This window comes from Neophocaena asiaeorientalis, unplaced genomic scaffold, assembly GCF_003031525.2.
Source record: "Neophocaena asiaeorientalis asiaeorientalis breed wild unplaced genomic scaffold, Neophocaena_asiaeorientalis_V1.1 scaffold77, whole genome shotgun sequence".
Lineage (NCBI taxonomy): Eukaryota > Metazoa > Chordata > Mammalia > Artiodactyla > Phocoenidae > Neophocaena > Neophocaena asiaeorientalis.
Window position 1 is genome coordinate 10,400,615 of NW_020174645.1, and position 26,758 is coordinate 10,427,372.

The window sequence follows — 26,758 nt, forward strand, 5'->3', positions numbered from 1 at the left end:
GTAATTCTTGTTCATTTCAGGTGCAGTGTATATTGACCAGTACTGCAATCCTCTCTCCGACATCAGCCTCAGAGACATTCAGGCCCAGATTGACAGCATCGTGGAGCTTGTTTGCAAAACCCTCCGGGGCATAAATAGTCGCCACCCCAGCTTGGCCTTCAAGGCAGGTGTGGAACTGCTTCGGATACAGCTGTATTTGCAAAAGAAAACGTAGAGTAATTGATTAATTTGGGGACTTCTGCAGTGCATTCCCATTATGTCCCCCAAAATCGACTGATGATACAACCACATGTTCACCTGGGTGATGTAAAAGACCTCAAATACGTGTTGTCTTTTCCACCCTGGGTTGGTAACACCTGATGTATATTCTTAGGACATTGCCAGTGTCTGCATGTTAAAGGTTATTTGGGACACTGGTCACAACGTTATTTGTGCTTGTGTCCTCAGAGTAGGTCTCTGTATTTCAGGTGAATCCTCCATGATAATGGAAATAGAACTCCAGAGCCAGGTGCTGGATGCCATGAACTACGTCCTTTATGACCAACTGAAGTTCAAGGGGAACCGAATGGATTACTATAATGCCCTAAACTTATATATGCACCAGGTAAATATGTGTATGATAGAAAATGTAATAATTATATATATATTAAGCTTATCTCTGATAAACTGTACAGTTACTGAGGGCAAATAATAGATTTTGTTCATCTCTCAATGCCCAGTGAAACTCATTTTTGCCTCTACTGTGAGGATATTGCTGTGGCTTTTACCTACTTCATCACAGAGCATCCTCTGAAAACCCTTGAAGTAAATTCCTGACTAGAAATAGGACTTCTCTGACTCAGTGTGATCAGTTTGCATCTTGTGAACACTAAACTATGAAACTAACCTTTTTGCACTGGCTTCCGGGAAGACTGGAGGAAACACATGACCAGCTACGTCATTGATGCTCGTTTTTTATTTGCTTCCTACTTGTCTCTGTTTTCATATCTGTTCTGTTGCTCTCCGTGAGACTTGTATTTTCTTTTGTCATATCTTACACACGTTATCTGAAATGGCCTTACGTTCTTCCTAGAAGAAGGAGGGCCTAAATCACAGGTCTGCACACTTTTTCTGTGAAGGGCCAGACAGTGATTCTCCTTGGCTCTGCAGGCCACGTACCCTCTGTCCTAACCACTCGGTTCTGCCACGGTCAAGCGAAAGAAGGCACAAACCATACGGAAACAAAGGCATGTGGCTGTGTTCCAGTAGAATGTTGTATGTGGACATGGACATATGAATTTCATATAGTTCTCATGTTTCATGAAATAGTATTCTTTTGACTTTTTTAAACATTAAGAAATATTAAAACTCTTCTTATGCAAGCCATCCAAAAACAGTTGGTGGGCCCGATTTGGCCCATAGACTGTAGTCTGAGAGCCCTGATCTAAGTAAATGAAATATTCATCCACTTAAGCCTGAAAACCTGTCCTCTCACCTGATGCACAGTAGGTGGCCACTGAGAAGGTGTGGGGAAGGGGTGAGAAGGTGTGATTCATCTCTGTGAAGCTAAAGCCTTCTTTTCTCTGCTAGGTTTTAATCCGCAGAACTGGAATCCCAATCAGCATGTCTCTGCTCTACCTGACCATTGCCCGGCAGTTGGGGGTCCCACTGGAGCCTGTCAACTTCCCCAGTCACTTCTTATTAAGGTGGTGCCAAGGTGCAGAAGGGTGAGCCATCCGTGACACATCGTGATTGCCCTGAGGATTCATTTCCACTGTGCTGAGAGGAGATGTAACAACAGAGGTTAAAAGGGGGCCTAGGGTGGTGATGGAACTGGTTTGCTCTTGACTGTATCCACGTCCGTGATCTGCTCGTGGGAGAAGTGCGCTCTGGATCTTTGTCTTATTTCTCAGAACTGCATGTGAATCTCCAATTACCTCAGAGAAAACATTTAATTTTAAAGAACAGGACTAAGAGTTCAGGATCTTCTGTGAATCTCAGAGTCCCTTTGTTCCGAAGCAGATCAGTACAAAGAGTTCTTAAAGAAACTGTTACTTCCCAGTCTTCCGTAAAATCTCCCCCCAGAAGAGAGGGAAGGAGGGAGGGAGAAGCAGGGGAGAGGGAACTGGGCCCAAGTTCTTCATCCATGTGCAAAAGCAAATATTCAAGTTCTCAGCAGCGGCACTCCTTTTAGGCAAGGTTGGTGACCTGATGCGCATTTTGCAGACCAGGTTAATGAGTTCTATTTTGTTCTCTTGTTTGAGACCTGGTGTCCTATTGGACATAAAGCTCCCTTTCAGCTATAGTCTAGAGAGACTGGTCTCTTTAAAAGTGCCATCTAGAGGGAAAAGAAACATAGTTATTTAATTACATCCTGTTACTTCAAACTACTTCTTAATGACTGGCTGTGGTACTGTTTGGTGAAGTGATGAGTGGAATGATAGAAAGTAGCTGAGCTTTGAAGTTTGAATTTAGTCCTCGGTTTCCTCTGAGCCTCAGTTTCTTCCTGTGTAAAATGGGGCTAATGTTTTTCATAAAGTGGTTTGAAGGGTTAAATGAGAGAACCCAGTGCTTTACACGCCTGGTGGAATTTCTCATGCTGGTCTCTATATTTCCACCTCCGGGTTTAGGAAATAAAACTTGTCTGTAAGTTGGCGGCTCCTCGGTATTCTTCCTTATCCCTTTCCCTCCTCTTCTCTCTAGAGGTAACCGCCAGTTAGTTTGAAAGTATTTGTTATTTCCACGCAAATTTTAATATTTCGTTACATGTGTATGTTTCCTTGAATAGCGAGTACGGGCTTCCCTTGTTTCCCAGATAGAATCTGTTCCTTAAAATGTATTGGATGGTTTCTCTTTTGGATAGCAGGCACCCATTTTCCATTATTTTAAATGAGAAAAGTGCTTTTTCAGCTCATTCCCTCTCCCTGAATAACCCAACCAATTTCCCCAAATATCTCTAAAATATTCTTAAATGCTTATATAATGATCCACCAAGGATTTCTGCGCGATATAAAGCATTTAAAACACCAATTACCATGTTACTTACCACAGTGACCTATTGCCGGCCACATTTGTGTGTGGTAACAGGATTGTTTTTCCTTCTTTAGGCTACAGTGAGCATACACCACGATGCAGATAAACAATGAAGTGGTTTGTTAGCACCCAAAGCACCTGGCGGACACAAACACTGAGACCCATAAAGGGCTGGCCCGCTGGGGAGAGGCCGGGAGGTTGGCGGGAGAGCGCACAGCTGCTGGGCTGCAGGCCCTCTGCGTCCTGACTGGACTGCTCCTCGGGCCCGTGGTCTCTGTGTCTGCACCGAGACCACAGTGTCGCGTTGACTGTGGCTTTATCGTTAGTCGTAATGACCGGTGGGGCGAGGCCCCCACGGAGTCCGTTAGCATTGCCCTGGCTCCTCGTAGGCTGGTGTCCATGTGCAGCTTCAGTACCCGTTTGTCAGGCGCCTCGAAGCTCTGGCATGGTAGCTGGGCCCAGAGCTCCTCTGGATTCGTGGATTCACGTGAGGAGTATGGCCTGCTTGCGCTTCCCTGCTCAGTCTGTCTGTCTGTAAACACATCTCCTTGCACGTTTAAGTCATCTTTAGTGTCCTTAAAAATATTTTATTGTTTTCTACATCCAGCTCTTTGACATATTGCTAGATTTGTTCCTGGGTACCGTAACTTTTTGCTGCTGTTGTAAATGGTAATTGTTTAAATTACGCCGTCTCTGTTCGGTGGTGCACAGGGACATGGTTGATGACTTAGATCTGGGTCTGATTATCAGCACCTCTGCTGGATCAATTATTAGTGCTAATAATTTGCTAGGTCTTTCAGCTTTTCTGTGTAGACCGTCATATTGTCTGAATTGCGACAGTTTTATTTCTTCTTTTTTTTTCCAGCTGTTGTACGTTTGTGTCTCTTTTACTTATTCTGCTGGCGGGGTCCTCTTGTACACAGTGAATAGAAACAGTGATAGCAGGCACTCTGCCTTGGGTATGACTTTAAAATTTCATCTCAAACATGATGTTTGGGAGCAGTACCTTTCATTGAGATGATCAAAGCTGCCTTCTAAAGTTGTAATTTGGGACTTCCCTGGCGGTCCAGTGGTTAGGACTCCACGCTTCCACTGCAGGGGGCACGGGTTCCATCCCTGGTCGGGGAACTAAGAGCCTGCATGCCGCATGGTGCGGTTAAAAAAAAAAAGGAAAAACACAATAATAAAGTCGTAATTTGCTAAGAGTTTTATTAATAACTAGGATTTTTTTCCCCCAAATTTCTTTTCTGTGTCTACAGATAGGATGTGGTTTTTCTCCTTTAGTCTGCATGTGGTGAAATGTTTTAGCGTTCAGACCTCCTTTCATTCTTAAGGAGCATCTGACTTACTCATGTGGATTTTTATACATTTGCTGTGTTTGATTTGCTCATACTTTGCTTAGGATTTTTGCCTGTAAACTTGTGTGCATTTGTGTGGTTCTCCTAGACCCAAAAAAAGGGTTGAAGGGCATTCCTTATTTCTGGAACAATTATATATGTCTTGCTAAAGGCAGGCTATTAATACGACTCAAAGAAGAAATCTGACTGGGCTTTTTAGCTGCCGAAGAGAAAGTCTCTATCAAAGTGAAACAGTTGCTCAAAGAAAAAAAACACAGCTATCCCTGAAACAAAGTCCCACCTCAATCCCTCAGGAGTCCTCGTAGGGTGAATGCAGTATCGTTAGAGGTCCTGAGGTGAGAACCTGCTTATGTGACCGCCTACCGGCCCGGCTCGGCGTGGGCCACCCCCACGTGCAAGAGCTCGGGTCGTGGAGGGCGGTTCCATGGGAGGAGTGGGAGGTGGAGGCCAGGGACGCAGCTCTCCGGGGTCTGGAGCAGGGTCCCAGCCTGAGCCTCCCGAGCGCATCTGCAGAGCTGAGGCCAGAATCCTTGTGACCCCAGGCCCCATAACTGTCATCACGGCCTCAAGGGGCCCGGGATCCGCAGAGGTTAACTGCTGCTACTCTGTGAAATTAATAGACTGGCTCAGGCATTCCAGAAATGTTTCTCTCAACCAGACTTCTGATAGGTAGGCCTGGCAGTGAGTTTTAGAGTAAATCTCTCTAACTATATTGAATGGCATAAACCAGGGCTATTTCTCTAGTGTCAGTGCACTGCAGCCTTAATACAGCAGCGTGTGCATACAGGTCAGATCTCAGACTTTGGGCAAGGCCTTGATATTGTCAGTAGAAATGCCACTGTGTTAGCATTCATTCTCTGATTTGAGCTACTTATTACGGGGTTTTAAATATTGACTTGTTCAGCTCTAATCTGAGATACGACTCACTACGTGTGCTCTTTGGATAGGGCAACCCTGGACATCTTTGACTACATCTACATAGATGCTTTTGGGAAAGGCAAGCAGCTGACAGTGAAAGAATGTGAATACCTGATCGGCCAGCATGTGACTGCAGCGCTGTATGGGGTGGTGAACGTAAAGAAGGTGTTACAGCGAATGGTGGGAAACCTTTTAAGCCTGGGAAAGCGGTAAGGTTTTCTTGGTTTTCCAGTACTTCCGCGGCGTGTGCGTCTTTGGAGGTGCAAATTACCTTACAGAGAATTTTATTTAATGAGCCTACCTGTGATACAGAGAAGCAGCGGATGCTTTGTGGCACAGTTGGGACAGCTGCAGCTATCTACCCACCATGGGAAAAAACTGGTTCCCTTGACGTAATGCTATCCAGACTTAAGATGTGCTGAGTGACTTTTCTTTGAGATCTTTGCAGTGGACTTGGGCGAGTTCTCTTTTATAAATGCTGAAAGCATTCTCCAGTAACAAGAATATTTTAGACTGGCAACAAGTATTTTTCACCTCCTAGTGCTTTGCTGTCTTTGAATTTATACCTTTCTATCACTTAGGTAAGAGGACAAACGAAAGTATGAAACAGTCTTGCTTCTGAGTCCAAGGAAAATTGTCTTACAGGGAAAATAGAAATTTATAGATTGGAGTATTAGTTTTCTGCCTAATGGCAGAATTTCTTTTTAAATAAACTTTATTTTTTTAAGAACAGTTTTAGGTTCACAGCAAAACTGAGCCGCAAGTACAGAGAGTTCCCGTTTACCCCCTGCTTCTGGACACACACGGCCTCCCTCATTTCAGCAACCCCCTCCCGGGAGCAGGCTGTTTGTTACAGTTGATGAACCTACCTTGGCACGCCATTATCACTCCAAGTCCAAGTTTACATTGGGTTTGCTGTTGATGTACATTCTGTGGATTTTGACAAGCATGTAATGACGTGTACCCACCGCTGTAGTGTCATCTAGAAGAGTTTCACTGACCTAATAGTCCTCCACCTATTCAGAGTCCATTTTTAATTTATGTACAGTGTTATCAAGGTGACTCTGTAAGGAAAACAGTTACGATTTTAACTTAGTGGAGTACGAAATTTCTATTTCTTGTGTATCTTTTTTTGTTAAGAGTGTTGTAACTTTGCTGAAGAGAGGAAGTATCAGAATCAGAGAACGTGTGGGATTTGTGTCCATTACTTTTAAGATCTGGGCCTTGAAAAAGAGGGTCTTAGCTCGGAAGCAAACAGGATAAAACACAGATTTCTTTCCCCACAGGGAAGGCATCGACCAGTCGTACCAGCTCCTGAGGGACTCCCTGGATCTGTACCTGGCGATGTACCCGGACCAGGTGCAGCTCCTCCTTCTCCAAGCCAGGCTCTACTTCCACCTGGGCATCTGGCCAGAGAAGGTAATTATTTTACTTTGATGCTTTGCACCTGCCTTAGAGAGGGAAATCCTAGCTGAGAGGCAGCGCTTACAAGTTTATCCTTGTATTAACCTGGAGGATAAACACAGATTTATTCACAGTCTCCTGGTGTTGACCCATCGATTTAACTTTTTGTCTCCTTTTATTCTACTAAAAATTAGTTATCCTGCCAGGAATTGCCCATTCTCTCTGTGATCAGTGCCTTAAATTCCCAGAACCACAAGGCCTCGGCCCTACCTCTCACCCACTGGTGCCCCAAAGATGTATTTTCCCCAAGCCACCCTTCTCAAGGGGAAGCAGAAGTTTCCATATTCATCCTCCAGCTGTGCTGTTAGCAACTAAATTGACCACATGTAAATAGCCCTGCATGGCATAGGAAAGTGAGATCTTAGATGTGTTCAGGTCCAGCTGCTGGATGCTTTTAGGACTGCTTATGCCTTTGGAAACTGTTGGGTTTTACTGTTCCACTTGGCTCTCTCAGGTTTGTGACGCCCGCTTTGGCCAGCAGGAAGCCCTGTCAGAGGCCACCATGTTTGGGGTCGGCACCACTCCTCAAGAGCTGCGGGTGCAGCACATGTATGCTTCCAGCCATGCAGCACAGTGCAGGAGCAGCTGCTCATCCCCATCATGCCCTTGCTTGGCCATGGGAATATGCTAATAGTCCACTTTGTTTAGACAGCCGGGTGAGAGACTTGAATTCTAAGCTCTCACAGGAACATCACCATAAAATCATCAGCCCTGTCACTAGAGAGTGGTAAAATCTTCCTTGAGAAAGTAAATAACCTCAGTGACTCACCGTTGCTTAGATATACATTGCCTCATTTATTCACAGTGTCAAAGATCTACCGTAGTTCTAGGAAAGGGTGCGTCAGTAGGAAAATCCCTGAGCCCCTGTCTTCAGATGTCATCTACAGCCCAGGCAGTGGCTGTCCTCCCAGGACACCCATGTGATGCGATAGAAGAGTTACTGGAACACTAGGCTCTCTACCAAGGTCACCACCTGCTTCCCACGACCTTGTCCAGAATTGAATAGTTTATTTTTTACTTGATTTATTTTTGATACCAGGATATACATAACTAATTCCTTTCACTTTTTACTGTACATTAGTTCAGGAATTTCATGATAATTTGTAAAATGCATGGTTCCTCATAAGTAGATTCTGTACTTAAATTACACATCAGCCATGGTTTCAAAGCATGGTTCCTCATAAGTAGATTCTGTACTTAAATTACATATCAGCCTTAGAAGGAGTAGGGTTGACATCGCCTTTGGGAGGAACGTCTGTAGAAGCCCTGGCATCCTTCCCTTTGAGGACAGGCTCAGTTTAGGTCTCCTGTGCTACCTCTGGGGGAGTTTCCTTGGTATCCTCCTCAGATGGTCAGGATTGCCTTCCTTCCAAGCAGATGTCACTGGAACAAGTTCCAGAATTGTCACACGCAGAACATTTTTCCCCATGATGACCATTCGTGGGCTGCTGGGGTCAGGCACCTAGACGCTCCCTGCATCTAAGCTCAGGAAGGGAAAGTGGCTCCTTCCCCATGTGTGGCAACTGTCTCGCCTCCATGAACTGTGCTGTAACTGCAGGAAGGACCCCATGACAGTGGAGGAGAGCTGGGGCCCAAAGCGAGGAAGGCTCCAGGGGATGCGGAAGCAGTTAGAAAAGGGTCCTTTCCGGAGAAAGGGTTTGAGGTGGCCCTAGAAGGCCGGGGAACGATTTCAGAGCACAGGGAAGTAGGTTCCTCCAGTGGTGGGGACGGCTGGGAGAGCTCAGTGCTGCACACCTCCAGTACCTTCTGCCAGCCCTTTGGGGTGGCTACTTTTGTTTTGTTTTTTGCCCTTTTACAAACAATGAAACCGAGGCACTGAGAAAAGTTAAGTAGTTTGCCAAGGTCTCCCGCACAGAAGTTGATGGCATCAGGTGTTCAGATTCACAGCCCACCCACACGCTTGAACCCTGTGGACCAGGGCCAAGGCGAGATTGTTTCTGAAGAAGCCAACAGAAGGGCATTTTCTACTCCTCTTGCTAAACCTACATCCTCGTTCCGATCCGTAGTTATCCCTTCCCTCCATTTTCCACATTCAGTGGAAAAGATGTCCCTCAGTCTTCCAAGGCAAAACTCCGTGTGCTCTGGATCCAACCTGCTGCCTGTCCTTGGACTACTAAGTTTTCCTTTATTTCTTCTCCTGTATCTGCAGCTCCCTGTTTCTACTTCTACTGTCAGCATTAAACATACTCAGGTCTCCCTCATCTTTGAAAAAAGAGAAGGAGAAGCCTCCGACAACAGCCCCCGGCTTTGCCCATGGCTCCACCTTACCTCTCTGCTCCCAGCCTGGCCAGGGTCCTTGTGATGGCCTCCCCCTCGCCTCCCCCGCACTGCGCAGAGCATGGGGCTCCATTCCCAGCCCTCCCCAACATGAACTGGAAGCCCATGATGCCTTCTTGCTAAACCTTTCTCTTTGTTGCCAAATCCAGTGGACACCTGTCTTTCCTTATCTTTCTTGATCACTTGGAGGTCATCCCCCCACTCAAAACACTGTTCCTTTGATTCTGGTCCCCTCTTCCCAGGCTCTCGCTAGTTGCTGTCCTTTGTCTCTCCCTTTAAGGCTCTACACTGTGGGGTAGTTTCTAGACTTCTTTCTACTGTGCACAGTTCCCCTCAGTGATCTCACCAGCTCTCCTTAACCTCAGTTACCATCTGTAGGTCAGCAGCTCCCGAATCTCTGATCTCCTGCCTCTGAAACCCCTCCCTGCCCCTCTGCACCATGACGGCCCTGAGCTCGCCCTTCCACAAAGCTTGTGCGGAGTGTCTCACAGCTGCTTAACCACGCACGAGACCGTGCTCTTGAAGGTCAGGGACCACGTCTCGTTCTTTACTGTAGCTATTCCCCTTGCTCTCAACACAATTCCTGCCACCCAGTAGGTACAACATTTTATTTGAATGAATGATTAAGAAATGACAGAAATTCGTTAGCTGTGAACAAGGAAGGAGGCTCGAAGAGAATATCCCAATTTTCCAATAAGGGAGGCCACTTTAAAAGTTGAAGTGTGTGGGGAACTGACCTGTTTCGGGGTAGGAGACAGTGTTCCGTCTGGGATATGCTGAGTTTGATTGGCATGACCTGGAGCCATGGAGTACCGCGCTTGGTGGGCGCTCTTGGCATCAGCATCTAGTAGCTGAAGTCCCAAAAGTAGAAGAGCCCACAGAAGTGGATGTCCAGAGGTTGGAGCCAAGAGCTTCAGAGAGATGTCGGGGGAAACCTGCAGTTAAGAGGACAGAGCAGGGTCCGCAAACTGGCCCCTGGGCCCAGAGCCGCCTGGCTTTGTGAATACGTTCTGTCAGCACACAGCCGTGTCCATGTCTGCGGACTGTCTCTGGCTGCTTTTCAGCCACAGCGGCAGAGGGGAGTAGTTGAGTCAGAGACCGTCCGGCCCACAAAGCCTAAAATATTTACTTTCGGGCCCTTTACAGAGCAAGTTGCCAGTCATGTGCAGTAGTCGCCCCTGTTCCAAGATCTCTACTCTGAAGGTTGTGGGCTCTTGGGATTCTAGGCCTAGGCATTTAGCTGTAGACGTCATGGTGCCCCACTGTCAGCACAGCTTTTGGAAACACACTGGGCACATCTCATGGTGCCTTCTCCGTTTCTGCCCTCTCCCTTCACCCTATCATCCACACACCAAGGGAAGGACGGGAGTAATCATCCCTGAACCTTATCTCCTCCTCTGATACTCTGAGTTCAAGACTTCCTTTATGCTTTGAAGATTCCACGTTATGTATGTTTCACTTATCTGGTGGGAAGGGGCTGCCAGGAACAAAGGGGAAGCTGTGTCTATAGAAAAGTTGTCAGCAGTAACTAGTTGGAACTGCAGAGGGGAACACAAGAAGCTTACTGTGAAATCATATGCTTTTAGCTACAAGGGACAACTGTTGTTAGTGTCCCCTACATTACAAGGCCACTGCGGGTGTGGCAAGTGGATGGGATTGGCTCCTGGCTGGTACTGGTTGAAGCTGGGTCTGCTACTTGGGGTTATACCACTCTGTCCATTTTTTTTTTTTTTTTTTTTTTTTTGCGGTACGCGGGCCTCTCACCGCTGTGGCCTCTCCCATTGCGGAGCACAGGCTCCGGACGCGCAGGCCCAGCGGCCATGGCTCAGGAGCCCAGCCGCTCCGCGGCATGTGGGATCCTCCCGGACCGGGGCATGAACCCGTGTCCCCTGCATCGGCAGGCAGACTCTCAACCACTGTGCCACCAGGGAAGCCCTCTGTCCATTTTTTATGTGTTTGAAAATGTTCCTAACAGTCAATTAAAATACTCCTCTTCCTGCTTTGATGTGAAGGTGACTGAGACCTGGGGTTGCGAGTCAGCCCTGGGTCCACATCCTCACTGCACGTCTTCATAACCCCATGACCTCAGGCAAGTTGCTTAACTAGCGTGGAGGGCTTTAATTGAATAAGGGGTGTGGTTTTCAGTAAAATATTTTCTAGTCAGTTTAAGTCTAAGAGGGAGGATGCTGATTTTCGGCTTACGATAGGTTTAGGTAGGGAGGTAAACGGTGCATGGTAGTGGGGAAGTACCCTAAAAGCCTAGAAAACTTGAGGATATTTGAGGGGTAAATAAAGTTTAAGTCTTGTGCGTTAAGGTTAATTGCAAGTGCTAGTACAAAGCCCAGGATGGTCGCTGTAAAGGCAGTTAATTTTAGGTATGGGGGCATGGTTATTAGGGGGACCATTGTTGGGGGGATGTTGTTGGAGATAATAAATCCAGCAAAAACACAATTAGTAGGAAGTGTGATGGAGTTAATTAGGAGTGGGCTGTTTTCATTGATCGAGGTTAAGGGAGAGAAGTGAGGGGGTCCTAGCAGTGCGCAGAAGGGGATGAGAGCACTTGGGACGGCTGGGAGGGAGGTGGCGACTGGAGTTATTAGCAGGGCTCAGGCAGTGGTATAAGATGTGTTAGCAGCTTCAGTGATCAGGCCTTTAGGAGCCAGTGAGGAAAGGCATTCCTGTCAGTGCTAAACTTCCAATAATAAGGGCTGTTGTGGTGAAAGGTATGGCTTTGAATAGGCCTCCTATTTTTCGAATATCTTGTTCGTTGTTCAGGCTGTGAATAATAGATCCGGAGCATATGAATAGTATGGCCTTAAAAAAGCATGTGTGAACATGTGCAAGAATGCTATGTAGGGTCGGTTGATGCCAGTTGTTACCATTGTTAGGCCTAACTGGCTGGGAGTGGAGAAGGCGACAATTTTTTAATGTCGTTTTGGGTGAGGGCACACACTGCTGTGAATAGGGTGGGGAGGCGCCTAAGCGCAGTGCTACCGTTAGAGTAAGTTGATTGTTTTCCGTTAAAGGGTAAAATCGAATAAGCAAGAAGATACCTGCCACGACTGCTGTGCTCGAGTGGAGTAAGGCTGAGACAGGAGCAGGGCCTTCTGTTGCTGAGGCGGGGGTCAAGGGTGAAGTCCAGAATGAGCAGATTTTCCGGCTGCAGCTAGAACGAGTCTTTCAAGGGGGAGATTTGAGTGATTTAAGTCGAGTATAAAAATTTGTCGCAGGTCTCATGTGTTTAGGTTAAATAGGAATCACGCTGTTGACGTAAATCCAATGTCCTGATGCGGTTATATAGGTTGGCCTGGAGAGCGGCTCTGTTTGCGTCTGATTCCTCTTGAAATTGGCAGTGATTGGACTGCTGACCTTCAAGTTGGGAGGATTAAATGAAGTAAAAAATGTGACAGGCTTGGCACAGTGACCAGCAGAGAATAAGTATTCAGCAAATATTGAGATCCTGCAAATCTCATTCTGGAAGACAAGATTGGCTTTTAAAATAATATGTTACATTGCATAAAGCTGTAGTTTTCACGACACTTTTATAGGCTCACAATGTATCAGGAAATAGGGCAGTTACTAATCATTATTTGATAAGTGAATAAATTAATTCAAGGGTAAAAACGGCACGTTTGACTGATCCGGGGCTGGAGTCCGGCTGCTCTGTCTGCTCAGCATCCGTAAGTGGGAGGAGACCCGTGTCACAGACCCTCGGCTGAGCTGTGAGCGCGCGGGGCTTGCTGATTGTTCACGTGTGTTAGCCTTCCTTGAGCTTGTGTTTCTCCGTAGAGGCACTGGGTGCAGTAGAAAGAGCAGAGCCTTGGGGTCAGGCAGTGCTTCTCTGCCAGCTAGTCACATTAATTGCGGGGAGACGGGCTTTCACCCTGTATGCCTGAACGCTGAATTCCGCCGTGAGTTGAAGTCACTGAAGCGACCAGTAGGATTTCAGAACCCTGCCCCGCACATCTTCATTCTTCACAGGTAGCATCATAAATGGACTGTGCTGATTTGCGTCTGTCACTCCAGTGCCCTCCCCGTGACCCCTTCCCCTCTCCTGCAGCACTGAGGCCAGTCTGTCACTCAGCCTCTTGACCACCATTGAAGCAGTTTCACATTTCTCTCTCCTCTCAATTCGTGAGTGGCAGGTTGAAAATGTTTCCTGTCCGTATGTAAGAAATCGAGTCCCCCCACTCACCAAGAATGTTGGAAGCTGTTAGAGTTCACCTAGTCCGACAGGCCCTCGCGTCCCCATCCTGTGCGGACCCCGGTCCCCGTGTTTCCAAAAAGTTCCTCCCGCTCACGCTGGCTCCATTTGGATGCCGGGGCCAGTCCCCAGCACGTGAAGTGACTCTGGGCGTACAGAGCGCCGACAGGGTGAGAGCCTGTGGAGTAACGGGCCGTCAGCCCACCTCGCCTCGCTGCCCTTCCTCAGGTTACATAGGTCTAAATCCCTTGCCAGGAAAAAGAAAAGGCCTAAATGAAAATATTATCTCCTAGTCTTTCTGTCTTGTCTTGAAGGTGCTTGACATCCTCCAGCACATCCAAACCCTAGACCCCGGGCAGCACGGGGCGGTGGGCTATCTGGTGCAGCACACGCTGGAGCACATTGAGCGGAAGAAGGAGGAGGTGGGCGTGGAGGTGAAGCTCCGCTCCCACGAGAAGCACAGAGACGTCTGCTATGCCATTGGGCTCATTATGAAGCATAAGAGGTGAGTGCCCCGGCGCCCGCCCCCGGCGCGGCTGCAGAGGACACAGCGCCGTGAGCCCCGCTTCTCGGAGCAGCGGGGGTGCACCTGGAGGGGACCTGACCCGATGCAGCAACGACCGAGGCCCATCGCAGCGAGGACCGAAGGCCGAACCATATCTTTAACCTTTTTGTTTTTTAAGAAGCAACTTGCTTTCCTAACGGGGAGCTCTTCTACTGTGTGTAGTGACCCTTCTCCGTGGGGGATGGAAGCCCTGTCAGCCTCGTTCTTCCTCTCCTCTCTTCGTCGTCCTCACTCTCTCCAGTGGTCTCGCTCTCCTTGGATCTGAGGGTGGTAGGGACTTGCTGGGTCCCGGGGTTTGGACACGGCCGATTGATGAGGCAAAATTAAACTGCCTCCAGAGCAGCTGTACCTATTTACATCCCACCAGCAGGCCAGGACCTGAGAGGTTTGATTCTCGCCATCTTGTGTTAGTGCCAGACCTTTAAAAATGCACTTATGTGGTAAATGGCAAATGGCATTTCATTGTGGTTTTAATTTGCATTTCCCTGGTTACCACCCAGATTGAGGTTCTTTCCCTGCATTTACTAGCCATTCAGGTTCCTCTGATTAACTGCCTCTTCAGGTATTTTGCTTTTCATTTGAGTTGTTAGTCTTACTGATTTGCAGTTTCTTTATTCTGTGTATTAGTCTCTATATGCAGATAAGTTGCAAATATCTTTTCTCAGTTTTTGGCTAGTGTTTTCCATTCTTTTATTACATTCTTTTTTTTTTTAACTTTGTTGTGGAAATTTCAAGCATATGTAAGAGTAGAGAGAGGAGTATTACGAACCAGGTGATGTTCCCATGTCCAGCTTCAACAGTTATCATACAGTTTGTTTCACCCCCTCCCCCTCCTCCCTGGAGCAAATACCAGAGGTCCTTTTCCTCTGTAGCTATTTCGGTAGGTAACACTGAACGGTAAGGGCTCACTTTTTAAAAAAGACACCTTTACCATTCTGTTGTCATATCTAAGAAAATCATCAGTTCGTTAACCTCATCAAATATCTGGTGAAAGTTTATGTTTCCTCAGTTGTCCTACCATGGATGGATGGATGGATGGATGGATGGATGGATGGATGGATGGATGGATAGATAGATAGATAATCAGAGGGGTTTATAAAGAGAGGCAGGAGTAAAATTGATTTAGCATGGAGTAAAAGCAGGTGTATCTCTAAGAATGTAAGTTTCAGAGAAGCCAAGCCATTGTCTCTATATTTCATAGCTGCCATGACAGGGCCCCAGGGAGCTGATCTGCCACTGCTCTTATGTTAATTAGGTATGGCTATAACTGTGTCATCTATGGCTGGGACCCCACCTGCATGATGGGACATGAGTGGATTCGAAACATGAACGTCCACAGCCTGCCTCACGGCCATCATCAGCCTTTCTATAATGTTCTGGTGGAGGACGGGTCCTGTAGATATGCCGCCCAAGGTAAGTAGCTGGTACTGTCTGTACTTGAAGCACACATTTGAGCACTCAGATTCTGCAGGCACAGGCTGTCAGTCTGTTCAGAGTTGACAGGTGTCCCATGGCTGTTAACCTCATCAGAGCTGGTACTCAGCTAAACGTGGGTGGGTATGCATTGGTGTGGCCATACCACGAGTTACCCAGTCACCACCCCAGGGTCTCCCCCTCCGTCACCACCGCAGCCAGGACCCTGTTCCAGGCTGTTGCCAACCTCTGTTTTGATTGGTCATTGCCTCTGCCAGTCAAAGTCCTGCTTCCCAGGCACTGCCGTCGGCTTCCTGCAGGCAAGGAGGGTCAGTTGTGCCCTGCTCATACTGCCTGTCTGAACTGGAGGGCACCGATTGGCACTGTTGGGGGAGCCACCCGAGCACTGAGACTGACAGCCAGTTAGCTGTGCTCCCCCCAGAGACGCCCCCAGTGGCCACTGTGGGAACTGCAGTTCACAGCACTGGCTCTGAGGGCACCTGGGAGAGGCAACAACAGGTAGGTGCTTGGTAGGTGTTTGGGGTCACTGCCAGCCCTGACAGGTGCTCGCCCAGGGCTCTCCTCTTCTTTGTCCCTCCATTTAGTGAGATGAATTTATCGCATGCCTGCCTGTCAAGGCATTCACAGTGTTCATTTTATTAATAAAAATGCTAACATAGTGCTGCTCTGTGACAGCAGCCTTCTAACGTACATTAGCTCCATTTGAGAGCTGTAGTTACCGTCGTCATCATCATCGTCGTGCGCATGTGATACACAGGGAAACTGAAGCACATAGAGATGTTTAAATTTTAACTTACGGAGTATGCGGCCAGGCAGCTTGGCACAGAGCCTTCCCCGTAACCATCGTGCTGCAGCTTTTTGCGTCTCACCTAAAGCGTCATGTTTGACCTAAGTTGATACTGTGTTCTGGTAAATCCAATAATAGAAATGTTGGATGCAGAAAAATCTCAGACGTACCGAAAAGACTAGAAAAGTTTCATATTAATCATTGTTAATTCATTAGAAGCTGGGAGAGGAGCGTATGCAAGAGAAATTCCCTTTATTGAGACCACAGCTCACCTAACCTCCGTCAGTACAAGGGGAGTTATCAGAGGGGGCGATGTGCACCCCCTGTCAGATGAAGGCACTGACAGGGATTTTATTAAAAAGCTTTGTCAGATAAAAAAAAAATTATACTACAGATTTTAAAAATCAAGTTATTTGGAAATTGCTGAGTGATTCTCGGACTGTTTGCACCCGCCACTGATCACTCAGTGAGCGTTTCCCACTGCGCGTCACAGGGCAAGTCACGAGCACAGAGGAAATTGTCTTGTTGTCAACACTGGGGTCTGTGTCTACACCTTCACCTTGTACACTCATTGCCCGTTACGTGGAGTTGATATCAAGACTTTGAGTATCTGATATTTGGGTTTCTAGAAACATTTATATTAACTTTAAAATGGGCTTCTTAGAGTAGGTGAAGCTGGGTATTTGGTTTTAAGGTGTTCTGAACTTGTCTAGTGTCTGCGTAGAAGATTCAGGAATTCATCCTAATCTTACCTTAGGTCAACATGAGCTGTAAGGTTTACAGTCAGAATACTGTAATGACTTTGTTAAAAAAAAAAAAAAAAGAAAAATCTGCTTGTCAGTTTCACACTCTAAAATTGATTTGAAAGAATATCGCAGATAACATGACCTAAATACTTAATCATACATCTTCTAAGAATAAGGACATTTCTCTGCATCACCACAGGTACAACATTACACCCAACAAATAAAAATGATTTCATAATATCTAACATTCACTCAATATTCAAATTTCTCAATTCTCACAAGAATAACTTTATAGGTTCGTGTTTATTCATTTTTAAATCATGATCCAGACAAGATTCAGGCACTGTGTTTAGTTATTATGTCTCTGTAGTCTCTTTTAGTAAAGAACCGTTCCTCATTTCTTATGTTTTTTCTCTTTTTCACAAGACTTTGACTTTTTTTTTTTTTTTTATAAATTTATTTATTCATTTATTTATTTTTGGCTGTGTTGGGTCTTCGTTTCTGTGCGAGGGCTTTCTCTAGTTGTGGCAAGCGGGGGCCACTCTTCATCGCGGTGCGCGGGCCTCTCACTGTCGTGGCCTCTCTTGCTGCGGAGCACAGGCTCCAGACGCGCAGAGCTCAGTATTTGTGGCTCACAGGCCCAGCTGCTCCGTGACACGTGGGATCTTCCCAGACCAGGGCTTGAACCCGTGTCCCCTGCATTGGCAGGCAGACTCTCAACCACTGCGCCACCAGGGAAGCCCAAGACTTTGACTTTTTGAAGAGTCTGGGCTGGTTGTCTTGTAAACTGTCTAACATTCTGGATTTGTCTTACTGTTTCTTTGTCTATGTATTGTCTGTAAACTGGAAGTTAAGCCCGGGTTTGGTTAGATCAGGTTGCTGGTTTTGGCTGGCGTGCTTACTCTCAGGTGCTGTGTGCGTCACGTTGCATCTCGTCCAGAGACCGTGGGGTTCCGTGTCCCACTGTTAGTGAGGCAGAGTGTGGTCATTGGCTAAGATGGTGACTTGCTATAAGGGACAGTTTTCCCTCTGAAGTTAACAGGAAATCCATGGGGTCAAACTGGGGCATCCTGGGTATACCCTGTTCCCCAATAACCTTTATCCTTATGTTTGTTTTAGCACCTATTGGCTCTTCTTGCCTAAATCATGATGTGAGAATTGCAAAATGGTGGTTTTCTACTGCGGGTATTCCCTCGAGTTCTGCAAACAAGAGCTTTGCCCTCCTTCCCCCTCTTTCTCCCCCTCTTTCTCTCTCTTTTCTCCTCCCCCACCCTCGCCTCTCTCTCCTCTCCTCCTCTCTCCCTCGCTCTCTCCCCCTCTCTCCTTCCCCTCTCCTCCCATAGATTCCTGGATTTTTTATTTAGTCAATGTGTTATAATCATTTGGAACAATTTTATTCTCAAATTAGCCCACATTTAGCCAGTGAGCGACCTTGAGAGGGTAAATTTTAAAAGCACTAATTTAAATATGGTTTTGAACATTTCTGGGTTAACATATTTGCATTAAGTTATTTTGCTTTTAAACTATTTCGTGATCTAAATTTTCAGCCTCTGGCTCCAGTGATCCTAGTAATCTGGGCAGAGCCCATTGATGAATGCTTTTCTGTTTTTTCGCTCTCCACAGAGAGTTGAAGAGTGAATTATAAACCACACACCTGCATGCCATCCTCAAATACTTTCAGTCTGCACAATTCAGTTTTCCCTCAGTATGCTAACGGGCTATACAGCATCTTGCATGTTTGTAATTTTTGTTCCCACTAGGGGGCGTGCTTTAGTATTAATATTTTCTTGGTACCAGAAACTCCTGTCTCAACTTCCCTGCGTACTTCTTAGTACGGAAGAAAACGACTGTCACAGATGCTCTGAATTTAAGCCAGCTGCCCATATTGGAAGGTCAGGAATTCAGCTGTGGTGTAAAAACCTGGCTTTTACATGTCTTCCGTGTATGATGGTAAAGCACCTGCTTGAACACTTGGGCCGTGGCGTGCCCTCACCCAGTGTCAGTTTCCTTTCCCATAATTGGTCTTCCACTTCCAAACTAAGTTTCCACCATCCCCCCCTCCCCCCCAGCATGCGCGCACACGGTCTGTGGCGGTCTGCACGTGCTGGCAAGGGTGTGAGGACTCCCCGCGTCAGGACTGCAGTGTAAATTTTCAGCCGTCTCAGAGGGCAGTTTGGCTCCCTCTTAAATTGTCAAAATCTCAAGTGCTCTATCTCCCCTGACCTGGCACTTCTCCCCTCGGTTCCTCCACTGGAGACGCACTGACACAGGGGGCCTGTGGTCCCTTTGTTATGACAGCAAAGCAGTGTCATTCATGGGACTTGTCTGGTAAATGGGGGTATATGCAAACTTCGGGAAGCTGAGCTGCAACCTAATAAACCAGCTGCAGGTAAATGCTTACGGTATGTTTGATAGGAATGAGCACACGTAGGGCAGCATGGAATCTTCTCTGAGTGCGTATAATTATATTTAGCTACATGTGTGTATGTTCATAAAAGAAGGACTAGAAAAACTCACAGTCATAGTGGCTTCCTCTGGGGAGGGGCCGATAGGCGCCCCCAGAGGACTCATGGGTACTGTTTCCAGACTTTTACAGGAATGTATTCGTGTATTTTGGGGTAGCTGAAATTTTTAAATAAAATAAGCAGACACATTTCTCTGAAAATCTTAGGGGAATCAAATTCTTCCCAAGATTTTTCCAGGACTTTTAAGTAGTCCCTGTTTAATATTTTGCTCTTTATTAAGTTTTGTATCACTTAGATTTCTTATTCCTCTTCAAAAATTTTTAAAACTTATTTAGTGGATTGGGAATTATTTTCCCCTCATAATACTTAGTTGTCAACTTCAGTGTTTTATTTTTTCTTGAAAAAGTTTCCTTTATGACTACATTTTTCCTGTTTTGCTGGGAGTCCAGGTAGATAAACACTGAATTCAGTCCATGTTCCTGGTTAACAGCCAAGAGCGGGGCTGTGAGCTGCCTCGTGGACTGTCACTACCCCTTTCCTGGCTTCCCCAACGTTCTCTCCGTACTCTTCATGCCTCTTTGTTTGGGGCCCACGTTCAGAATTCTCTGCAGCAGCTGCCCAGTCGTGCTGTCCTTACAGACACGTGATCATGACCTGACTGTGACCTTTCTGCCCTCCTACCAACACTCAGATGCCAAGCATTAGCTGACACCAAGCTGCTGCTTCAGGATACATAGAAAAAGAGAGGGAGAGAAGTGATGTTGAAACATGTGTCTGGCTTTCTTCAGAGCAGGCTCTGGGCACATTTTGGTTCAGACAGCTGTGTGTTGGGGGGTGTCCTGTGCATTGATTTAGAGGCACCCTGGCCCCTGCCCACACAATGCCGGCAGCAGCCCCCAATCATGACAACCAGAAATGTCTTCAGACGTTGCCGAGCATCCTGTCAGAAGCAGAATGGCCCCCGGATGAGGACCAAACGGACTTTTATCTCTCGGGGGTAATCCCAGGTTCTTTGCCCTCCATCGAACATCTCTGGGGCAAGAACAGCCGACAGGGGAAGGCAGTTGGCCGGGTTCAGGCCCCAGGCCGTGGTTGCATCCCCGTGTGCCTCCCCAAGGCAGGTATGCCCGTGACTCATCGCTCACTGGGGGAGGGGGCAAGACAGCAGATTTTCTCAGCCAGTGGCATTTTAAAGCATCCAGCTTTTTGGTTTTTTTGTTTTTCAAAATTTGTTGAAAATAAATGTAAGGAAGGAAGTAAAACCATCCCCAGAGCTCTGGTGGTAACAGTAGGGAGAGGTCAGAGCTCATAGAGCACCGTCCCCACAGCCTGCCTTCTGAGGCAGCCGTGGCCCGCCCCTCTGGTCTATCCCAGCCCCTCCTCCCTGACCTCTGCTGGCGGGACAGTGCACGGGGACGCTTCTCTTCAGCTGCTTCCGTAGCCCTGGAACTGGGCCGTCTGGGTTTGAGCCCCGGCTGAATCCTTGGGCAGGGTCCTCACTCCTGCTGCTGTCAGCTCGGCCGCAAGAGGGCGTGTGACCAGAGCTCTTCGTGGAGCCTTGTGAGCTGGAGGCTGTGCACGTCCCGCGGTGCCTGGCGCGCCGTACGTGCCCAGCTTAAAGGAGTTCACGTAAAATGTGTAGCTGTATGTGCATGTCACGTAGCAACGCAGGTATGTGGTCTTCCTGGCTTTTTATAAGTGATAATGTGTTTTTCCTCCCACTTCCCCCATAACGTCTTGAAAACAGGTTGCTCGTTTTCCTGGCTGTCTAGGATTTTGCTGAATTAATGTGCCATCATTTATTTACATAGTGACCTGCAGTTGGACATTTAGATTGTTGCTACATTTTTTGCTCTCCTAAGCGATGCTGAGGTAATGTCTGAACGTTCATCTTTGCTTGTGATTGGTATGTGATGTCCATAAAGGTGTTGTTTTCTCAAACTGATACATCCCCAATTGTAGCTGAATAAACAGCCTAAAACAACTACAAGCACAAAAGTTCTTTAAATCCTCCCATCTTGTAAAAAAGTTACAGATTGGATTACAAAGTCTTTCCCCCTCTTTTGAAAGACAAACATCTGTTACAGGCAGGCTTCCGAAAGGCGCTTGTGTTTATCCTGTGTACTCTGGGTGGAGGGCACCGAAGGTCCTGAACATGCGTTTCAGGATGTTTAACGAGCTGTTGAAGAGATAACCTGCTGCACCGTTGGTGTTAGCGCATCAGCTAGGCTCGCGCAGAGACTCCCTGAATTGATTTTGGCAATAGGCGCTAAGTATGGTTCATACTGATCTGGGACGCAGTCAGAGCGGGGAGGCCTGCCTGGGCAGCTCCTTTCTGGTCCAGGACATGGAGGGTGGGAGTGGCCTTTCCTGACTGGGGGCCACACGCAGTCTAGGACCAGGGCTCTATGGCCAGTGAGGAAGGGCCCACGAGACACTGTCCTTTCCTTGGTCCCATGGAGGAGCCGTTTTTCAAATAGCTTGGGGAGGGAGAGGCCATCTGAGAGGATTTCAGGCTTTAAAATACCTCGCAAGTATTATCACCTCTTTTTTTCTCATTCCGTTTTAAAGGAGTCTTATTTTCTGTTGCTTTCTCTAGTGGCAAAACGGGGAACACGGAAGGGAGGTAGTGTGGTTTTCCTAAGAGATGATAGAGGTGCCACAGCCCATATCCCTGTAGGGTCTAGAGGTACGAGCCATTTTTCATTCCTCCTCTCGGACCCCAAGCCAGCCCTGTGAGCCGGGTCCTCGCCCTTGGAAACACTGAAGGGGGCTGGGGGTGGTGGGAGGGTGGTTCCCAGTAGCAGACTGCGAGGAGGAGGACGACAGGGAGAGACGTGCGAGCGGCTGCTCAGGCGGCTTCAGAAGCTTCACCGCTGGCAAGAACCGAGCAGGCTAGGCCACCCTCGGCCCACACGTGTGGCTTTGTGTTGGATCAGGTCAGAGAAGCCTGCTGAGCCCCTAGTGTGCAGACCCTGAGGGACTGCTGGAGTTTTGCTCAGAGAGAAGGAAAACACTTGTGTTCCTTGCGGAGCTGGAGGAGGACCCCGAGCTCCCTCGCTCCATCCTCCAGTGGCCTCGCCGTGCCACCTTTTCCTGTTTCCTCCTCTGACTTCTATAAACGTCTGTCTTTTCTTTCCCCCCCCTCAAAAATGCACTCAGAACGGGTGATAGGAGGGTCTCTGGATAAAAGATGTTGCAGAAATCAGCTTTAATGAGAATATCCGTGTGCCTCTCTGCCAACAGAGAACTTGGAGTATAACGTGGAGCCTCAGGAGATCTCACACCCTGACGTCGGACGCTATTTCTCCGAGTTCACGGGCACTCACTACATCCCGAACGCAGAGCTAGAAATCCGGTACCCAGAGGATCTGGAGTCTGTCTATGAAACGGTGCAGAATATTTACAGTGCAAAGAAAGAGAATGTGGAGTAAAGTCTAGGGGGACATTGTACCTTTGCTGCTGCTGCTATTTTCCAAGAGGACAGGATTCCGGACGGAGATGTCTCCACGGATCCCTCTGGATTCACACCACCGGGAAAGCCACTTAACAAGTAGTGCTGATTGCCTCCTACTAAGTTTAAATCACGTGTGCTCTCCTCCAGCTGCAAAGACAATGTTGCTCTCCGCCTACACTAGTGATTCATTGAAAGGCACTGTGTTCAGTGGCATGGCTTGTATGCTTGTCCTGTGGTGACAGTTCGTGACATGCTGTCTTCATGACGTCTCACAGTCGACACTCTTATAACCGTTCTTTTTCTTCACTTCCCATTGTGTCTGTCTACATCGTCTCAGAACGTTTCATTTGCTGGACAGATGGGGTTGTCCATTTGCAGTCACTTCTCTCTGATTTCTCTGTGGAATATGTGCACTCCTCAGTCAGGATCGTCTGTCTTTTTACCCTGAATTTAGTGCCGATCCGGGGCTGAAGCTCTAGGTGATCTTGGCAGCATCTTAGCTCTGGAGTCATTAACAAACTAATGGTAATCAGAAGCATTGGAATTTATTTTTTTCTAATTCTTGAAACAGATTTCAGGCATTTATCCTTTTCTTTATTTGAATTGAGAGAATGACACAGTTTTGCCTTCCGGATTCGTCTCTTGGATTTACGCCCATATCTCTACGAATTATTAGTTTTCTATTTTATTACATAAAATTCTTTGAGAAAATGCATAATTAATAATAGCCTTTGTGAATGGGGTTTTCCACATTCATCTGCTCTTCCTCCCTTTAAAATAAGTGGGGTTTTTTTAAAAATCTACTCCAGTATTGTAAGTAGATCTTAAATCAGTGATGAGTTTTCTTTGTAGTAGGAAGTACAATCTCCTGTTAAAATGTCTGCTTTTAGAAACCGTACTCCGTGGTCCCCAAAGGCCTGGGAATGAGGTTTCACTTTTATAACCAGAAAAAAGAAGAGATAATGAAACTTAGAAATTAAAAAGGAAAGAGGAGTTTTCGTGCTCCCTGTCCTTCCTTAGAATCACTTCAGGACCTTTTTGAATGTGGCGGGGTAGAAATAAACGGAATATTTCCAATTTTAAGAGCGTGTGCCCTGTGGGAAAGGAGACGTGAGTGTGGCCCATGTTCTCGAGTTACCGTTGCTGTGAAAGCACCAGGAGGAAGTCTGTGCTCAAGCCACTGGGGAGTCCGGCTGCATAGCCAGGCTCTGCTGGCACCGGTCCTTTCCATGTTCGTGGTACCTGAGCGTGAAGGTACCGAGTCTTAACTCGGCTCCGGACTCCCACCGTTCTCGACCTGTCCCTTCTCCAGCGGGCTGACCTTGTAGTTAACCAGTAGCAGCTAACTTCTGGAGTTAGGACCTAGTTACTTTACTCTAAGTTTAAAAGATTCCAGTTGCTCTAGTGAATGAGACTTTCGGGGGCTGTGATCCAGCCACGCCTCGCTGCCTGTCTGACCATTTGCATGCAGTATTGTCACACCATGTTTGATGACTGCCTCTCGTTTACCCTTTGGAAACCCTGGGATGACCAAGGTTTGGGGAAGCCACCTGAGACCACTTACTAGCAAGTGACAGCTATTGAGCAGTTATGGGAAAGAGATGGGGATTTGGCTAGCCAGCTCCCTCCAGCCCCCATCAGCTCCGGTCCAGGACCCGTGTTCCTCATCTGTCCAATCCAAAGTCAGATGATTTGGACTTGCATTTGAAATCGTGACCACTCACAACACCCGGCCCGTCTGAGGTTGGGGGGTTTTACACTACTCTCATGTAAAGGTGAAAATTAGATACTATGGCATTAATATTAATGAGATGCATTACTAAGAATCTGTGGCGCATGCTGAGAGTTACAATTGTTGGTTTTCTGGTTTGATTTCCTTTTTTCTTAGAGTAACATCGAAGCCAAGAAAGATGGTTTTACCTTTACTGACCCCCTGTAAATATGTATCTAGACTGTTTCTAAATGTGTTTCTTCATGAATGCTTCATTTGGCTCCAGGAAGCCTGTGTCACCTGTGTAAGTTGGTCTTTGGGCACTTTATATTTTTCTAAAAATGTGTTTTGGATCCTGTACTCTAATAAATCATAAGTTTCTTTTTAAAATTTTTCGAAACGTTATCTCCACTTTAAAAACCCCTGTTATAAAAGTAGAACTTTCACAATGTTGAAATATTAAATATTTGGATATAGTAACTTCTTTTCTCTTCAAACGAATGCCAAGATTTTTTTGTACAATGATTAATAAATGGAACTTATCCAGAGAAACCACACAAATGGCCTGCCGGGTTTCGTTCCCGAACAGAAAGCCCAGCCGTGACAACAGCAGAATCTCTCTCAGTTCTCATTCTGATTGAAATATGCAAAAATTGGCTCTACTGAATTTCTCTTTACATCAGTGAGTGGACAGAGCACCTTTATGTTATGATTTCCCTGCCAAACGTTAATTTTTCGAGCTGGCTAGTCATCTTGAGAGTGTCCGGTTGTAACGCAAAGATTGCAGCCTTTTGATTATGTCGAGTTACGTGTTGTAAAGTGAGAGTTGCAGTGAGAGTTGGTGTGTCGTTAATGCTGACCCGATAGCTGCACGGACGCGGCGTTTTCCACAGCGTCCCGCTGAGCGCCGCTTCCCAGCGCTGTCACACGTGTGCTGTCACACACGACACGGAAAGGGATGGTCACAGCTGAGCCGTCACCAGTTTCGTGCACTGCGATGTTTCTCAGAGCCTTTCACATGCTGTTGTACTTTGTGACTTTCCAGGAGGGGAGTGTAGTGGTGTCTTCCCAACTTCTAAGACCCTAGAACTTTCCTCCCCCAGCACACCTGCATGTGCACGGCATCCCCGAGGCCCAGGGTTTGCAGACCTGCTTTGGGAAACACAGTCTCAGCGAGACGTCAGTTATGCCCAAGCCTAGTCCACGTCACCAGCAGACCAGTCTTGCGAAGCGTCTCGTTTGAAAACATGATCCATCTAATCGGATTTTGAAAGGCTGGCTTCGTGGTGTCTCTGTCCGAGCCTCGTAATAGCTCTCCATCAGAAGTGCGTTTACATTGCTAAGTCGTGTTATTTCAAAAACCAGCATCAATACTCTTGCTCAATCAGTTTTACATTTTCTAATATCCACTTAAAGTCTCGTTCTACGTTTAAAACGTCTGAGTCTTTCTTAAGGTATTAAACCGAGTCACGCTTTCATGTCCTGGACTCTCATCCGCTACCACCAGGCCCCTTTGCTGTAAAGGGGGGAGACATGTCTTTCCCTTCATTCACGTTCCAAGGGAGTGAAGTTGGATTGCTGGCAGCCTTTTCATGATAAAGCATCTTGTGGCCGTAATAATCAAGCTGTATCTCTTCATGTTTTTTGTTTGATTTTTGGAGGGAAGGAGAGACTGTTCACCTAGAAGGAATGCAGAATTTGGCTCTGTGACAGTCTGGTTTTGGAGACATTAACAGCTGTACTGCAGGTATTACCTTGCATTGCGTGCTCACTTTAAGCCAGGCACCAGCCTCAACTGTTTATAATCCTCATGGCAACCCTGCAAGACGCGGGCCAGGCGGTGAATGTGTTTGCAGGCCGTGTAAGGTCTCTGTCACGTATTCTTCTTCGGTTTGAAAAATGTAAAAAACATTCTTAGCTAGAGGGCTGTGAAGAAACAGTCCACAGGCTGGATGGGGCCGGCTGGCCCGTGGGCTGCAGTCCGCTGACCCCTGCTGAGGTGTAGGCCCGCCTAGTTCCCTGAGCGGACTGCTCGCAGGTGGGGAGCCTGGCTGTGAACCCAGGGACCTGACCTCTGAGCCCCAGCTCCCCGCACCCAGACTGCCGACAACCTCAGCAACTACCTCGCAAGTGTCTTTACCCTTTGCCTGGCTGCAACCTTAACTTCTCGCGTTTCAGTTCTGAAAATTTATAGAGTCTTGGGAGAAAAGAACATTCCTTTGGTGACTAAAACTTATGTGCAATTACAGAAGAAATGTATCACGGCCATTTAGCAATGATTGTATTAGGGTAATGTTAGTTCTGTAATAAATAGACCCAGAAATGTACGATGGCTTGAA

General features: G+C 47.0%; 1 protein-coding gene across 2 annotated transcripts in view; it reads left to right on the forward strand.

Annotated features, from left to right (window-relative positions):
- The window catches only part of FBXO21 (F-box protein 21), a 37,813-nt gene extending 12,837 nt beyond the window's left edge, over positions 1 to 24,976 (forward strand). Inside the window, exons 5-12 of one of the 2 annotated variants that reach the window (XM_024758507.1) lie at positions 21 to 167; positions 468 to 604; positions 1,570 to 1,706; positions 5,318 to 5,497; positions 6,575 to 6,707; positions 13,548 to 13,759; positions 15,075 to 15,232; positions 22,498 to 24,976. In XM_024758507.1, the coding sequence (XP_024614275.1) occupies positions 21 to 167; positions 468 to 604; positions 1,570 to 1,706; positions 5,318 to 5,497; positions 6,575 to 6,707; positions 13,548 to 13,759; positions 15,075 to 15,232; positions 22,498 to 22,685 (1,292 nt within the window). In that variant the 3' untranslated portion in view covers positions 22,686 to 24,976. The remainder of the gene's footprint in view (positions 1 to 20; positions 168 to 467; positions 605 to 1,569; positions 1,707 to 5,317; positions 5,498 to 6,574; positions 6,708 to 13,547; positions 13,760 to 15,074; positions 15,233 to 22,497) is intronic. The other variant, XM_024758508.1, reaches the window with a different exon arrangement.
- The last annotated feature ends 1,782 nt before the right edge of the window (positions 24,977 to 26,758 follow it).